The sequence below is a fragment of the Petromyzon marinus genome, unplaced genomic scaffold (assembly GCF_048934315.1).
Source record: "Petromyzon marinus isolate PM22_M1 ecotype Great Lakes invasive population unplaced genomic scaffold, UKy_Petmar_22M1.pri1.0 PM_Scaffold_1, whole genome shotgun sequence".
NCBI classification, from domain to species: Eukaryota; Metazoa; Chordata; class Hyperoartia; order Petromyzontiformes; family Petromyzontidae; genus Petromyzon; species Petromyzon marinus.
In genome coordinates, this window is record NW_027423057.1 from 1163881 (window position 1) to 1180843 (window position 16963).

At 51.7% G+C, this 16963-nt stretch overlaps 1 protein-coding gene across 2 annotated transcripts in view; it reads left to right on the forward strand.

Moving 5' to 3' along the window:
* Window positions 1-324: 324 nt before the first annotated feature.
* LOC142922492 (dual specificity tyrosine-phosphorylation-regulated kinase 2-like) overlaps window positions 325-16963 on the forward strand; it is a 97028-nt gene continuing 80389 nt past the window's right edge. Inside the window, exons 1-7 of one of the 2 annotated variants that reach the window (XM_076063303.1) lie at window positions 325-635; window positions 1416-1455; window positions 4334-4433; window positions 5690-5850; window positions 6712-6848; window positions 11186-11332; window positions 11807-11945. In XM_076063303.1, coding sequence (XP_075919418.1) covers window positions 1450-1455; window positions 4334-4433; window positions 5690-5850; window positions 6712-6848; window positions 11186-11332; window positions 11807-11945 — 690 coding nt within the window. In that variant the 5' untranslated portion in view covers window positions 325-635; window positions 1416-1449. The remainder of the gene's footprint in view (window positions 636-1415; window positions 1456-4333; window positions 4434-5689; window positions 5851-6711; window positions 6849-11185; window positions 11333-11806; window positions 11946-16963) is intronic. The other variant, XM_076063305.1, reaches the window with a different exon arrangement.

The window sequence follows — 16963 nt, forward strand, 5'->3', positions numbered from 1 at the left end:
AGAGACCCACAGACTCACCACACAGAGACCCACAGACTCACCACACAGAGACCCACAGACTCACCACACAGAGACCCACAGACTCACCACACAGAGACCCACAGACTCATCACACAGAGACCCACAGACTCACCACACAGAGACCCACAGACTCACCACACAGAGACCCACAGACTCACCACACAGAGACCCACAGACTCACCACACAGAGACCCACAGACTCACCACACAGAGACCCACAGACTCACCACACAGAGCCCCGTGTGGGCATCTTCAGGCTGAGTCGACCTTGAGGAGGCCCAGACAGGGTTCAGATTTTCCCGCCACCGCCTCCACTCGTCCCGACCCGGAAGCGGAAGTATAAGCTGTAGATTTGGGGGCGCCCGGCTGCCGGGGGCGTGGCCGCGTTAACCACGTCATTCGGCAGGGGCGTGGCTCCGCGTGGGCGTGGCTTGGCGTGGGCGTGGTCACTTCCCTCGCACTGAACGTCATCGGTGACGTCACGTGGCCACGTGGCTCGTCACAGTTCGAGACGGACGTGAAGGAGGCGGCTGCTTTTTCGTCTTTAGCGTCGACATCTTCAGATTCTTCATCATCCTAATCGCTGAGCACCTTCTGCTGAAGCCATTGACGTGGTGAGTTGTGTGGGTCAGTGTTGTGGGTCTGTGGTGAGTTGTCTGGGTCTGTGGTGAGTTGTGTGGGTCCGTGTTGTGGATCCGTGGTGAGTTGTGTGGGTTCTTGGTGAGAGTGTTGGTTCGTGGTGAGTTGTGTGGGTCCTTATTGTGGCTTATTGGTGAGTGTGGGTGTCCGTGGTGAGGATTCATGGTGAGTTGTGAGAGTCCGTGGTGAGGATATGGGTTCGTGGTGAGTTGTGTGGATTCGTGGTGATGATGTGGGTTTGTGGTGAGTTGTGTGGGTTCGTGGTGAGTTGTGTGGGTTCGTGGTGAGGATGTGGGTTCGTGGTGAGTTGTGTGGGTTCGTGGTGAGGATGTGGGTTCTTGGTTTGATGTGTGGGTTAGTGGTGAGGATGTGGGTTTGTGGTGAGTTGTGTGGGTTCGTGGTGAGGATGTGGGTTTGTGGTGAGTTGTGTGGGTTCGTGGTGAGGATGTGGGTTTGTGGCGAGTTGTGAGGGTTCGTGGTGTAGGTTTGGGTTTGTGGTGAGTTGTGAGGGTTCGTGGTGAGGATGTGGGTTTGTGGTGAGTTGTGAGGGTTTGTGGTGTAGATGTGGGTTTGTGGTGAGTTGTGAGGGTTCGTGGTGAGGATGTGGGTTCTTGGTGAGGGTTGGTGGGTTCGTGGTGAGGATGTGGGTTTGTGGTGCGTGAGTCCGTGCTAACAATGTGAGTCCACGTGGTAGCGGTGCAATCGCCCTCTACTGAACTCTGCCTGACTCTCCCCACTCTCCACTCTCCACGCAGAGACGCCGAGAGATTTACGGAGCACAGCAACGCCATGCAGGTAGGCGTGGCCCCCTCCACTCAACATATGAACACCACCCTAACTTACAAACACCACCTACACTTACAAACACCACCCTCACTTACAAACACCACCCTCACTTACGAACACCACCCTCACTTACAAACACCACCCACACTTACAAACACCATCCACACTTACAAACACCACTCACACTTACAAACACCACCCTCACAAACACCACCCACACTTACAAACACCACTCAGACTTACAAACACCACCCACACTTACAAACACCACCCTCACTTACATAGACCACCCTCACAAACACCACCCACACTTACAAATACCACCCTCACTTACAAACACCACCCTCACTTACAAACACCACCCACACTTACAAACACCACCCACACTTACAAACACCACCCACACTTACAAACACCACCCTCACTTACAAACACCACCCACACTTACGAACACCACCCACACTTACAACACCACCCTCACTTACAAACACCACCCTCACTTACAAACACCACCCTCACTTACGAACACCACCCTCACTTACAAACACCACCCTCACTTACAAACACCGTCCACACTTACAAACACCACCCTCACTTACGAACACCACCCTCACTTACGAACACCACCCTCACTTACAAACACCATCCACTATTACAAACACCACCCTCACTTACAAACACCACCCTCACTTACGAACACCACCCTCACTTACAAACACCACCCTCACTTACGAACACCACCCTCACTTACAAACACCACTCACACTTACAAACACCATCCACTATTACAAACACCACCCTCACTTACAAACACCACCCACACTTACAAACACCACCCACACCTGTGAACACCACTCACACTTACAAACACCACCCATATATGTATACATATATACATATGTATGTGTGTGTATATATGTATGTATGAATGTGTATGTGTGTGTGTGAATGTGTATGTATGTGTGTGTATGTGTGTATGTGTGTGTATATATGTATCTATGAATGTGTATGTGTGTAGGAATGTGTATGTATGTGTGTATGTATGTGTGTATGTCTGTGTATATGTGTGTGTGTATGAATGTGTATGTGTGTATGTGTGTGTAAGTATGTATGAATGTGTGTGTATGCGTGTATGTGTATATATGTGTGTATATGTGTATGTGTGTGTGTATGTGTGTGTGTATGCCCTGGTGGTCCCCCTTTTCAAGAAGGGGGACCGCACAGACTGTAACAACTACAGGGGCATCTCACTCCTCAGTGTGCCGGGAAAGGTCCTGGCAAGGATTATTCAACATCGCCTTGCCAGGCACGCTGAGGAGAGGCTTGCGGAGCCCCAATGCGGTTTCAGGAAAGGGCGGTCCTGCACAGATGCCATATTTTCTGTCCGTCTGCTACAGCAGAGGTGTAGGGAATTCCAACAAGACCTACATCTCTGCTTTATTGACCTGGTCAAGGCCTATGATACCATCAGTAGGCCTGGGCTCTGGGTCGTTCTTCGTGCTTTTGGAGTACCTGACCCTCTGCTCACGATCATTAAGGACCTTCATGATGGTGAGCGGGCCCGGGTAAAACTACGTGGCCGGGAGTCAGAGCCATTCCCTGTACACCTTGGGGTGCGACAGGGATGTCCTCTGGCTCCCACATTATTTAACATCTATTTTGACCACGTAGTTCGTGAAGCCTTCAATAGCTGTACCGGGGGAATCTCCATATGGTACAGATATAATGGGAGGCTAATCGATGCCCGGGTGCGGTCAAGGGATGGCTCCCTATTACTCAACCACGTTATGTATGCTGATGATTTGGTAATAGCTGCTCAGTCAGAGGAGGAGTTGGAGACGCTGCTGCTGAGACAGGAGCGTGCCACTAAGAGGTGGGGCCTTACCATCAGCCCCACCAAAACTAAGCACCTGCCTGGGTATTTTGTACCATCGGACACTCCACCCCCACAACTCCCAATCGGTGATGGGGCAGTTGTGGAGAGAGTGGAGAGTTTCCCATACCTGGGCAGTGTGCTTATGACTGGCTCCAGTTTAACAGCAGAGGTCTCACTCCGAATCAGTCGAGCGGCAATATATTTTCATCGGTTGCGTAACGCTGTGTGGAAGCTACCTGGTCTGTCGCTCCGCACTAAGCTTCAGGTCTTCTCGGCCACGGTCATTCCCTCCCTTCTCTACGCTTGCGAAACGTGGACCCCCCTAATGGAACATCTTCGCTGGTTAGAAACATTTAGACTGGCCTGCCTACGATCCATCCTGGGTTTAACCAGACTGGATTGTGTGAGGAGCTCACAAATCCTTGAAAGATCTGGGCAGGGTCCCATCGGTGAGCTCCTTCGGTAGGCAAGGCTGCGATGGCTGGGTCATGTAGCCCGCATGCCCAGCCACCGCATGCCGAAACAGCTTTTGTTTGGCCGGATTGAGGGGGCTAAGCGGGCGCGGCACGGGCTAGAGAAGAGATGGAGTGATGTGGTACAGGAGGACGTGGAGCTGAGTGGACTTGCCGATGACTGGTACCAGCGGTGTCAAGATCGGCCTCTGTGGAGGAGGCTCGTGAAGGATGCTACTGGGCAGTTGGAGGCAGTCGCCCTCCAACAACAACGGAGGACGGAGGAGCGACGCTCAGAACAACGAGCGGAGCGCCGGGTGGCTAAAGCACAGCAGGTTGGCACAGTAGGGGGCACAGGTGGTGCATCTGCCAGTCATCTCAGTCAGTCGACCCGTGGCACCTGGGTCTGCCCCGTGACCTCCTGCCAGCGGGCGTTCGACACTTCACGTGGCCTCACGGTGCACATAGCCTGGCACAAGCGTCGTGGTGACGTCACCGCCACTTAGTGGCGAATGGCGGTTGTTGTTGTGTATGTATGTATGAATTTGTGTGCGTGTAGACGAGGCAAGCTGGACCGAGCGGGAGGCAGCCTCCGCCTATCACCAGGTGGAGTGCGCTGACCGCCAGCTCCACGTTAATCCGCCCCAAATCACCCAAAGGTAAGAACGAGAGAGGAGCAGGAGAATCATCAAAGTCTAAGAATGATGGCAGCTCAGATCAAAGCAGCTCAACCAAGTGGGCTGATATCATCGTCATCATCATCATCGCCGTCATCATCGTCGTCATCATCATCATCGTCGTCATCATCATTGTCGCTGTCACGTGGAAATGCATAGCAGCAGCCAAATAACACTTGGATACAAGCGTGGTGATGTTGATTCCTCTAAATGTTGAGCGGGGAGATACTCACAGAGACACCCATAGATACACTGACAACCATAGACAGAGACACCCATAGACACACAGAGACACTCATAGACACCCACATACACCCATAGACACTCATAGACACACAGAGACACACAGATACACCCGTAGACACACAGAGACCCACAGAGACACCCAGACCCAAAAAGAAGTTTAACTTTCGTAGATGCAACCTGTACCGCCACGTGGGTCTACATTAGCGTTGAAGGGTTCCCGACGACTCGGAGGTTTAGGGGCTTTCGCCGTAAGTTTACTCGAAGCTTATTACAGTACACGAGGGTGTAACAACTTCCCCAGGGGTCCCGGGCTACGTCCCACTAGCCCCCCCGTCACAGCCGGCTGCCCCGTGCTGCCTCCTCTGCGTCCGACCGTGGGTTCAGCCAACCCGGCCGACCGAGGAGCGCGGTCACCTCCAGCCCTGTACGCTGTGCTATCCCCTACTCCTACCCTCTTGCCCCTGGCTCCCCCCGTTCCACCCTACTCCGAGCCCTGGCTCCAGCAACGACCCCGCCTACGTCACGGGGTTCCCCTTTTTATACCAAGGGGAGACGTGACGTCATGGAGCCGCCCGGCGCGCATGACGTCACGTTTCGTGACGCCATCGCGCCGGACGGCACACCTGACGACACGTTTCCATTTGACTCCTCTGCATTAGTAAAGGTCTCTGGTGAGTCTCTGTGAGTCTCTGTGGGTGTCAGTGGGTCTCTGTGGCTCTCTGTGGGTCTCTATGAGTCTCTGTGGGTCTCTGTGGGTCTCAATGAGTCTCTGTGGGTCTCTTTGAGTCTGTAGAAAAATGCGTTTAGAGCATTTGTCTGCCACGTGATGATAACGATGATGATGATGACGATGATGACGACGGTGATGATGACGACGATGATGATGACACCAGCCACTTTGGGGGGGGGGGCATAGCGCGGTTTGTGTATACAAAACAAGTTGATAGCTTCAGTTGTTGTGGCTGATGTTGTTGTTGTTGTCACGTGTGCAGCGATCCAGCGTATCTTCAAGACTTCCCTGACGAAGCGCCAGAAGCTGGAGCTCGCCGCCATGGACGCGGTTTGGTTTTTTACTTTGGACGAGGGGGAGGAGGAAAGCCGAGGGGGCGTGGCCAATGGAGGATATGACGACGACGATAACAACTACATCCTTGTGAGACTCACACACACAGTCACACAGACACACACATACACAGACACACACACACAGACACACACAACTACATCCTTGTGAGACTCACACACACAGACACACAGACACACACGCACACACAGACACACACAGACACACACACACAGACACACACAGACACACACAGACACACACATACACACAGACACACACAGACACATACAGACACTCACACAGCCACACACACAAACACAGACACACACAGACACACACAGACACATACACACAGACACAGACACACACAGACACACACAGACACAGACACACACACACAGACACACACACACAGACACACACACAGACACACACAGACACACACAGACACAGACACACACCGACACACACAGACACACACACAACTACATCCCTGTGAGACTCACACACAAGACAAAGACAAAGATCCCCTATATAGCCTTCACAGACTGTAGGGGCAAGTGCTGTTAGCGAGCACCTATGAAGGCCAGAACGTTACACGAGGGGGTGGGTGGCCAGCACCACGCCCGACCGCCTTTGTCTCCCCAGTGGCGATGTTTACACACCGCACCAGCTACTCATTTGAGGCTGAGTCGACCTAGGGGAGGCCCGGGACCGGTTCAGATAATCGTCACTGTTGGTGTTGGCCGTGAGTGGGAATCGAACCCCGGGTCGCCAGGTTGATAACGCAGCGTAACGCTAACCGCTGCACCACCACTCCCCACACACACAGACACACACAGACCCCCAATTTGACCTTCACCCTGATGCTTTCCGTGACCTCCCCGTGACCCCACTTTGACCTTCACCCTGACCACTCCGCGTGACCTCCCTCGTGACCCCTGCAAGGTCCAGAACGAGCACTTCTACTACCGCTTCGAGCTGAACGAGACGATTGGGCATGGCGGACAGGGCGTGGTGGTGCAGTGTCTGGACCACAAGACTCGGACAATGGTGGCGCTCAAGATCCTCGCCTCGCCCTCCAAGTGAGTGGGCCCTGGTGCAGCGGTGCAGTCAACAGCAGCAGCAGCAGCACCAACAACAACAACAACAACGATGTCAACAACAACAATGGGCCAACTATGGGACTGCTGTTGTCACTGTGAGCTAACACTCACAGTGACAACAATAACAAACTATGGCTGAAACATCCTTTACTTGACTCGCTCGAGCACCCACCACCATCACGACCACTGCCACCCCCATCACCACCACCACTGCCACCACCATCACCACCATCACACTACCACCACCCCTCTCTCGCTACCACCACCATCACGACCACTGCCACCACCATCACCACCACCATCACACTACCACCACCACCATCACACTACCACCACCATCACGACCACTGCCACCACCCCTCTCTCACTACCACCACCACACTACCACCATCACACTACCACCACCACCATCACAACAACAACAACCGCCATTCGCCACTAAGTGGCGGTGACGTCACCACGACGCTTGTGCCAGGCTATGTGCACCCTGAGGCCACGTGAAGTGTCGAACGCCCGCTGGCAGGAGGTCACGGGGCAGACCCAGGTGCCACGGGTGGACTGACTGAGATGACTGGCTGATGCACCACCTTTGCCCCCTACTGTGCCAACCTGCTGTGCTTTAGCCACCCGGCACTCCGCTCGTTATTCTGAGTGTCGCTCCTCCGCCCTCCGTTGTTGTTGGAGGGCGACTACCTCCAACTGCCCAGTAGCGTCCTTCACGAGCCTCCTCCACAGAGGCCGATCTTGACACCGCTGGTACCAGTCATTGGCAAGTCCACTCAGCTCCACGTCCTCCTGTACCACATCACTCCATCTCTTCTCTAGCCCGTGCCGCGCCCGCCTAGCCCCCTCAATCCGGCCGAACAAAAGCTGTTTCGGCATGCGGTGGCTGGGCATGCGGGCTACATGACCCAGCCATCGCAGCCTTCCCCGCCGGAGGAGCTCACCGATGGGACCTTGCCCAGATCTTTCAAGGATTTGTGAGCTCCTCACACAATCCAGTCTGGTTAAACCCAGGATGGATCGTAGGCAGGTCAGCCTAAATGTTTCTAACCGGCGAAGATGTTCCATTAGGGGTTCCACGTTTCGCAAGCATAGAGAAGGGAGGGAATGACCGTGGCTGAGAAGACCTGAAGCTTAGTGCGGAGCGACAGACCAGGTAGCTTCCTCACAGCGTTACGCAACCGATGAAAATATATTGCCGCTCGACTGATTCGGAGAGAGACCTCTGCTGTTAAACTGGAGCCAGTCATAAGCACACTGCCCAGGTATGGGAAACTCTCCACTCTCTCCACAACTGCCCCATCACCGATTGAGAGTTGTGGGGGTGGAGTGTCCGATGGCACAAAAATACCCAGGCAGGTGCTAGTTTTGGTGGGGCTGATGGTAAGGCCCCACCTCTTAGTGGCACGCTCCTGTCTCAGCAGCAGCGTCTCCAACTCCTCCTCTGAATGAGCAGCTATTACCAAATCATCAGCATACATAACGTGGTTGAGCTATAGGGAGCCATCCCTTGACCGCACCCGGGCGTCGATCAGCCTCCCATTATATCTGTACTATATGGAGATTCCCCCGGTACAGCTATTGCAGGCTTCACGAACTACGTGGTCAAAATAGATGTTAAATAATGGGGGAGCCAGAGGACATCCCTGTCGCACCCCAAGGTTAACAGGGAATGGCTCTGACTCCCGGCCACGTAGTTTTACCCGGGCCCGCTCACCATCATGAAGGTCCTTAATGATCGTGAGCAGAGCGTCAGGTACTCCAAAAGCACGAAGAACAACCCAGAGCCCAGGCCTACTGATGGTATCATAGGCCTTGACCAGGTCAATAAAGCAGAGATGTAGGTCTTGTTGGAATTCCCTACACCTCTGCTGTAGCAGACGGACAGAAAATATGGCATCTGTGCAGGACCGCCCTTTCCTGAAACCACATTGGGACTCCGCAAGCCTCTCCTCAGCGTGCCTGGCAAGGCGATGTTGAATAATCCTTGCCAGGACCTTTCCCGGCACACTGAGGAGTGAGATGCCCCTGTAGTTGTTACAGTCTGTGCGGTCCCACTTCTTAAAAAGGGGGACCACCAGGGCATCCTTCCAATCCTGCGGAACCCGTCCAGTGGTCCAGACTGTTGTTATGATGTCATATAGGGCAGTCTGTGCACAAACGCCGCCCTCCCTCAGCATTTCGCTTGGGAGATCATCTCTGCCCGCTGCCTTTCCTCGTCTCAGACTTCGGATTGCCTTCAGTACTTCCTCAACAGATGGCACCTCAGCCAGCCACTCACAGGGGGTGACTTCTTCCAATATTTGAGGCACCGCAGTCTCAGCAGGGTCATCCTCACTTTGTGCCACAATGTTTTCCTGGCTGAGGGATTTTCCCTCCCCCAGGACCTCACAGAAATGCTCAGCAAATCTGCAAACCTGTTCCTGGGGGTTGGAGATTGGGTCACCGTTTTTTCCCCTAATGATGGTAATAGGTGTGGCGCTGCAGATTACTTTTTTGATGGAGTTAAATAGAGATTTGTGATCACGGGCCACTGAGGCAGACTCCATCTCCTCAGCAACCCGCGACCACCACCCATCCTTGCAGCGCCTCACGGCTCTCCGAACCTCCGAGTGAAGGCTGCGGTAAGCCTCCTCATTCTCTGACGTGGGATTCTGTAGCCGATGACAGTGGGCCTGTCGCTTTTTCTCAACCATCCTGAACACCTCCTCTGTCAGCCAGGGTCTCTGGGGAGGTCTGGACCGCGTACCCAAAGCAGCCATTGCAGCTGCATGAGTCACAGTCCTAAACCTCGCCCATTTATCCTCGACATCAGGAGGAGTCAGGGACGATGCCAATCCCAGCCGCAAGCGATGATGAAATTCTCGCTTGCAACTTTCATCAGATAACTGAGACCAGGCCACTTTAGGTTGGAATGGGGTCCTGGGTGAATACCCACCATCGGAGTGGAAGAATGGCAGGCGCATCTTACAGATGACTAGTCGATGGTCAGGGGGCAGATCAGCTCCACGGTAGGTCCTGGTGTCAAGGACATGGGCTCGCATCCGCTTGTCCGTCACTATGTAGTCCAGCAGATGTTCTTGCTTGGACCCGGCATGCATCCATGATGTTGTGTGGATGCGCCGATGCCGGAACAGCGTGTTGGTAATTACAAGCCCATGGGCTGCACAACAATCTAGCAGCCTCCTACCGTTGTTATTGAGCTGATCTGGCCCCTGCCCTCCAATCACTCCAGACCAGGTGCCAGTATCATGACCAACTCGGGCATTGAATTCACCCAGCATGATGACTCTATCCCGAGGGGCCACTTTAGCCAGCACCTGCGACAGGAGGTCATAGAAGGCATCTGACTCATCGGCTTTGCCTGCATCCCTCCACGGATGTTCATCTTCAATGGGGGCATAAGTAACGACGACCACCATTCCTCGCCTCCGGTTGATGGGAAGGCGAGCCCAAAGTAGCCTGGGACTTACAGCTTCCCACACCTCACCGCCACGCTCCCACGCCCCCTTCATTCTTTTGTTCAAAAGAAGAGCCACACCCTGTTGTTTGGCAGTCTGCTGCCCCGAGTAGAGGACTGTCCACCCCTCATGGTGGCAGGAGCCAGAGCCGGTCCACCGGACCTCCTGAATGCCACAGAGATCCAGGCGGTACCGGTCCAGCTCCCGACAGAGGAGTGGCAGCCTCTCCTCCGCAGTGAGCGTTCGAACATTCCACGTGGCCACCCGTAATGACTTTTCGTTGTTTCTGGAGGAGCCCCGAGGGTAGATATTCAATCTCCTGGCTCCGCCAATTGGGGTTTGGCCAGGAGACGTCATAGATGCCTGGCCCCCCGGGGCCTCCGGCACAAGCTTATTAGTTACATATTTCAGTTTAACTCGTGGTTTAGTGGTAATTAATTGAAGGTGGAGGGGTTACCAGCCCCTCGCACCCGTCCAGAGCCCCCGTTTAGCCCCTGTGGTGGACACATATGCCATGAGGGGAGGAGCCAATCAAAATTGGACCTCTCCCCACAGCACTCTCCACGACAGAGTTGCCCGTCCGGCACCGCACGGAGGTAGGGGGTTGTTTTGCCGGACCACCATCACACTACCACCACCACCACCATCATCACCATCACACTACCACCACCATCACCATCACACTACCACCACCCCCACACTACCACCACCATCACGACTACTACCACCACCACCCCCACACCACCACCACCCTTCCCCACCATCACCACCATCCCTCCTCTACGTTATGTCTAAACTCTCTGTCTCTCTGTCTCTGTGTCTCTCTCTGTGCACTCGCTCACTCGCGCGCAGCTCCATGCAAGAGGAGAACCAGCTGAGGGAGATGCAGATGTCCATGGAGCTGCAGAGCCACCGTAGCGACGTGGACTTCAACGTTGCCAGAGTCCTGGAGACTTTCTCCTTCCGAGGACATAAATGCCTTGTCATGGAGCTGTTGAGGTACGAACAGCACCAGCACCAGCACCACTCACTCACTCACCATCACCACTACCGCCATCACCACCACTCACTTACCATCACGACTACCACCATCATCACCGCTACCACCACGACTCACTCACTCACCATCACCACTACCACCAGCACCACCACTCACTCACTCACCATCACCACTACCACCAACACCACCACCACTCACTCACTCATTCACCATCACCACTACCACCAGCACCACCACTCACTCACCATCACTACTACCACCATCACCACCATCACCACCACCACCACCACCACCTACTCACTCACCACCACTCACTCACTCACTCACCACTACCACCACCACTCACTCACCCACCATCACCACCACTCACCATCACCACTACCACCATCACCACCCACTCACCACCACCACACCACCACCCACAGAGACCCACAGAGAGGGGCATCGCTGACGCCTCTGTCTCCCCGTCACAGCACGAACCTCCATTGGCTGCTCAGAGACATGGGGCAGGGGCACATCGACGAGGACATCGCGAGGGCCTACACCAGGGGCATCCTCCGCTTCCTCGCCTATGCCAAGTCCCGGGGCATCGTCCACGGGGACATAAAGCTGGTGAGCGGAGGGCAGGCTGGGGGCGCGGACGCTCGCTTCGACGCTCGGCACTCTGACAGATGTAGATGAAACTGGTCCTCCACGTTCTGTAGATGTAGATGCCACTGGTCCTTCACGTTCTGTAGATGTAGATGCCACTGGTCCTTCACGTTCTCCAGATGTAGATGCCACTGGTTCTTCACGCTCTGTAGATGTAGATGCCACTGGTCCTTCACGTTCTGTAGATGTAGATGCCACTGGTCCTTCACGTTCTGTAGATGTAGATGCCACTGGTCCTTCACGTTCTGTAGATGTAGATGCCACTGGTTCTTCACGTTCTGTAGACGCAGATGCCACTGTTCTTCACATTCTGTAGTTGTAGATGTCACTGGTTCTTCACGTTCTGTAGATGTAGATGCCACTGGTTCTTCACTTTCTGTTGATGTAGATGCCACTGGTTCTTCACTTTCTGTAGATGTAGATGCCACTGGTTCTTCACGTTCTGTAGATGTAGATGCCACTGGTCCTTCACATTCTGGAGACGAATATGCCATTGCTTCTTCACGTTCTGCAGATGTAGATGTCACTGGTTACAGATGTAGATGCCACTGGTTCTTCACGTTCTGGAGATATAGATGTCACTGGTTTTTCGCGTTCTGTAGATGTAGATGCCACTGGTCCTTCACATTCTGTAGATGTAGATGCCACTGGTTCGTCACGTTCGAAAGATGTAGATGCCACTGGTTCTTCACATTCTGCAGATGTAGATGCCACTGGTCCTTCACGTTCTGTAGACGAAGATGCCACTGGTTCTTCACGTTCTGTAGATTTAGATGCCACTGGTTTTTCACGTTCTGCAGATGTATATGCCACTGGTTCTTCACGTTATGTAGATGAAGATGCCACTGGTTCTTCACGTTCTGTAGATGTAGACGCCACTGGTTCATCACGTTCTACAGATGTAGATGCCACTGGTTCTTCATGTTCTGTAGATTTAGATGCCACTGCTTCTTCACATTCTGTAGATGTAGAAGCCACTGGTTCGTCACTTTCTGTAGACGCAGATGCCACTGGTTCTTCACATTCTGTAGACGCAGATGCCACTGGTCCTTCACGTTCTGTAGACGTAGATGCCACTGGTTCTTCACTTTCTGTAGATGTAGATGCCACTGGTTCTTCACTTTCTGTAGATGTAGATGCCACTGGTTCTTCACGTTCTTTAGATGTAGATGCCACTGGTCCTTCACATTCTGTAGACGAATATGCCATTGATTCTTCACGTTCTGCAGATGTAGATGTCACAGGTTCATCAAGTTCTACAGATGTAGATGCCACTGGTTCTTCACGTTCTGGAGATATAGATGTCACTGGTTTTTCGCGTTCTGTAGATGTAGATGCCACTGGTCCTTCACATTCTGTAGACGTCGATGCCACTGGTTCTTCACGTTCTTTAAATGTAGATGTCACTGGTTCTTCACATTCTGTAGTTGTAGATGTCACTGGTTCTTCACGTTCTGTAGATGTAGATGCCACTGGTTCTTCACTTTCTGTTGATGTAGATGCCACTGGTTCTTCACTTTCTGTAGATGTAGATGCCACTGGTTCTTCACGTTCTGTAGATGTAGATGCCACTGGTCCTTCACATTCTGGAGACGAATATGCCATTGCTTCTTCACGTTCTGCAGATGTAGATGTCACTGGTTACAGATGTAGATGCCACTGGTTCTTCACGTTCTGGAGATATAGATGTCACTGGTTTTTCGCGTTCTGTAGATGTAGATGCCACTGGTCCTTCACGTTCTCCAGATGTAGATGCCACTGGTTCTTCACGCTCTGTAGATGTAGATGCCACTGGTCCTTCACGTTCTGTAGATGTAGATGCCACTGGTCCTTCACGTTCTGTAGATGTAGATGCCACTGGTCCTTCACGTTCTGTAGATGTAGATGCCACTGGTTCTTCACGTTCTGTAGACGCAGATGCCACTGTTCTTCACATTCTGTAGTTGTAGATGTCACTGGTTCTTCACGTTCTGTAGATGTAGATGCCACTGGTTCTTCACTTTCTGTTGATGTAGATGCCACTGGTTCTTCACTTTCTGTAGATGTAGATGCCACTGGTTCTTCACGTTCTGTAGATGTAGATGCCACTGGTCCTTCACATTCTGGAGACTAATATGCCATTGCTTCTTCACGTTCTGCAGATGTAGATGTCACTGGTTACAGATGTAGATGCCACTGGTTCTTCACGTTCTGGAGATATAGATGTCACTGGTTTTTCGCGTTCTGTAGATGTAGATGCCACTGGTCCTTCACATTCTGTAGATATAGATGCCACTGGTTCGTCACGTTCGAAAGATGTAGATGCCACTGGTTCTTCACATTCTGCAGATGTAGATGCCACTGGTCCTTCACGTTCTGTAGACGAAGATGCCACTGGTTCTTCACGTTCTGTAGATTTAGATGCCACTGGTTTTTCACGTTCTGCAGATGTATATGCCACTGGTTCTTCACGTTATGTAGATGAAGATGCCACTGGTTCTTCACGTTCTGTAGATGTAGACGCCACTGGTTCATCACGTTCTACAGATGTAGATGCCACTGGTTCTTCATGTTCTGTAGATTTAGATGCCACTGCTTCTTCACATTCTGTAGATGTAGAAGCCACTGGTTCGTCACTTTCTGTAGACGCAGATGCCACTGGTTCTTCACATTCTGTAGACGCAGATGCCACTGGTCCTTCACGTTCTGTAGACGTAGATGCCACTGGTTCTTCACTTTCTGTAGATGTAGATGCCACTGGTTCTTCACTTTCTGTAGATGTAGATGCCACTGGTTCTTCACGTTCTTTAGATGTAGATGCCACTGGTCCTTCACATTCTGTAGACGAATATGCCATTGATTCTTCACGTTCTGCAGATGTAGATGTCACAGGTTCATCAAGTTCTACAGATGTAGATGCCACTGGTTCTTCACGTTCTGGAGATATAGATGTCACTGGTTTTTCGCGTTCTGTAGATGTAGATGCCACTGGTCCTTCACATTCTGTAGACGTCGATGCCACTGGTTCTTCACGTTCTTTAAATGTAGATGTCACTGGTTCTTCACATTCTGTAGTTGTAGATGTCACTGGTTCTTCACGTTCTGTAGATGTAGATGCCACTGGTTCTTCACTTTCTGTTGATGTAGATGCCACTGGTTCTTCACTTTCTGTAGATGTAGATGCCACTGGTTCTTCACGTTCTGTAGATGTAGATGCCACTGGTCCTTCACATTCTGGAGACGAATATGCCATTGCTTCTTCACGTTCTGCAGATGTAGATGTCACTGGTTACAGATGTAGATGCCACTGGTTCTTCACGTTCTGGAGATATAGATGTCACTGGTTTTTCGCGTTCTGTAGATGTAGATGCCACTGGTCCTTCACATTCTGTAGATGTAGATGCCACTGGTTCGTCACGTTCGAAAGATGTAGATGCCACTGGTTCTTCACATTCTGCAGATGTAGATGCCACTGGTCCTTCACGTTCTGTAGACGAAGATGCCACTGGTTCTTCACGTTCTGTAGATTTAGATGCCACTGGTTTTTCACGTTCTGCAGATGTATATGCCACTGGTTCTTCACGTTATGTAGATGAAGATGCCACTGGTTCTTCACGTTCTGTAGATGTAGACGCCACTGGTTCATCACGTTCTACAGATGTAGATGCCACTGGTTCTTCATGTTCTGTAGATTTAGATGCCACTGCTTCTTCACATTCTGTAGATGTAGAAGCCACTGGTTCGTCACTTTCTGTAGACGCCAATGCCACTGGTTCTTCACATTCTGTAGACGCCGATGCCACTGGTCCTTCACGTTCTGTAGACGTAGATGCCACTGGTTCTTCACTTTCTGTAGATGTAGATGCCACTGGTTCTTCACTTTCTGTAGATGTAGATGCCACTGGTTCTTCACGTTCTTTAGATGTAGATGCCACTGGTCCTTCACATTCTGTAGACGAATATGCCATTGATTCTTCACGTTCTGCAGATGTAGATGTCACAGGTTCATCAAGTTCTACAGATGTAGATGCCACTGGTTCTTCACGTTCTGGAGATATAGATGTCACTGGTTTTTCGCGTTCTGTAGATGTAGATGCCACTGGTCCTTCACATTCTGTAGACGTCGATGCCACTGGTTCTTCACGTTCTTTAAATGTAGATGTCACTGGTTCTTCACGTTCTGTAGATGTAGACGCCACTGGTTCTTCACGTTCTGGAGATGTAGATACCACTGGTTCTTCACGTTTTGCAGATGTAGATGCCACTGGTTCGTCACGTTTTACAGATGTAGATGCTACTGGTTCTTCACGTTATGCAGATGTAGATGCCACTGGTTCTTCCCGTTCTGTAGATGTAGATGCCACTGGTTATTCACGTTCTGTAGATGTAGATGCCACTGGTTCGTCACGTTATACAGATGTAGATGCCACTGGTTCTTCACGTTCTGCAGATGTAGATGCCACTGGTTCTTCACGTTCTGTAGATGTAGATGTCACTGGTTCTTCACGTTTTTCAGATGTAGATGCCACTGGTTCGTCACGTTTTACAGATGTAGATGCCACTGGTTCTTCACGTTCTGCAGATGTAGATGCCACTGGTTCTTCAAGTTCTGTAGATGTAGATGCCACTGGTTATTCACGTTCTGTAGACGAAGATGCCACTGGTTCTTCACGTTCTGTAGATGTAGATGCCACTGGTTTTTCACGTTCTGCAGATGTATATGCCACTGGTTCTTCACGTTATGTAGATGAAGATGCCACTGGTTATTCACGTTCTGTAGATGTAAATGCCACTGGTTCATCACGTTCTACAGATGTAGATGCCACTGGTTATTCACGTTCTGTAGATTTAAATGCCACTGCTTCTTCACATTCTGTAGATGTAGAAGCCACTGGTTCGTCACATTCTGTAGACGCAGATGCCACTAGTCCTTCACGTTCTGTAGACGTAGATGCCACTGGTTCTACACTTTCTGTAGACGTAGATGCCACTGGTCCTTC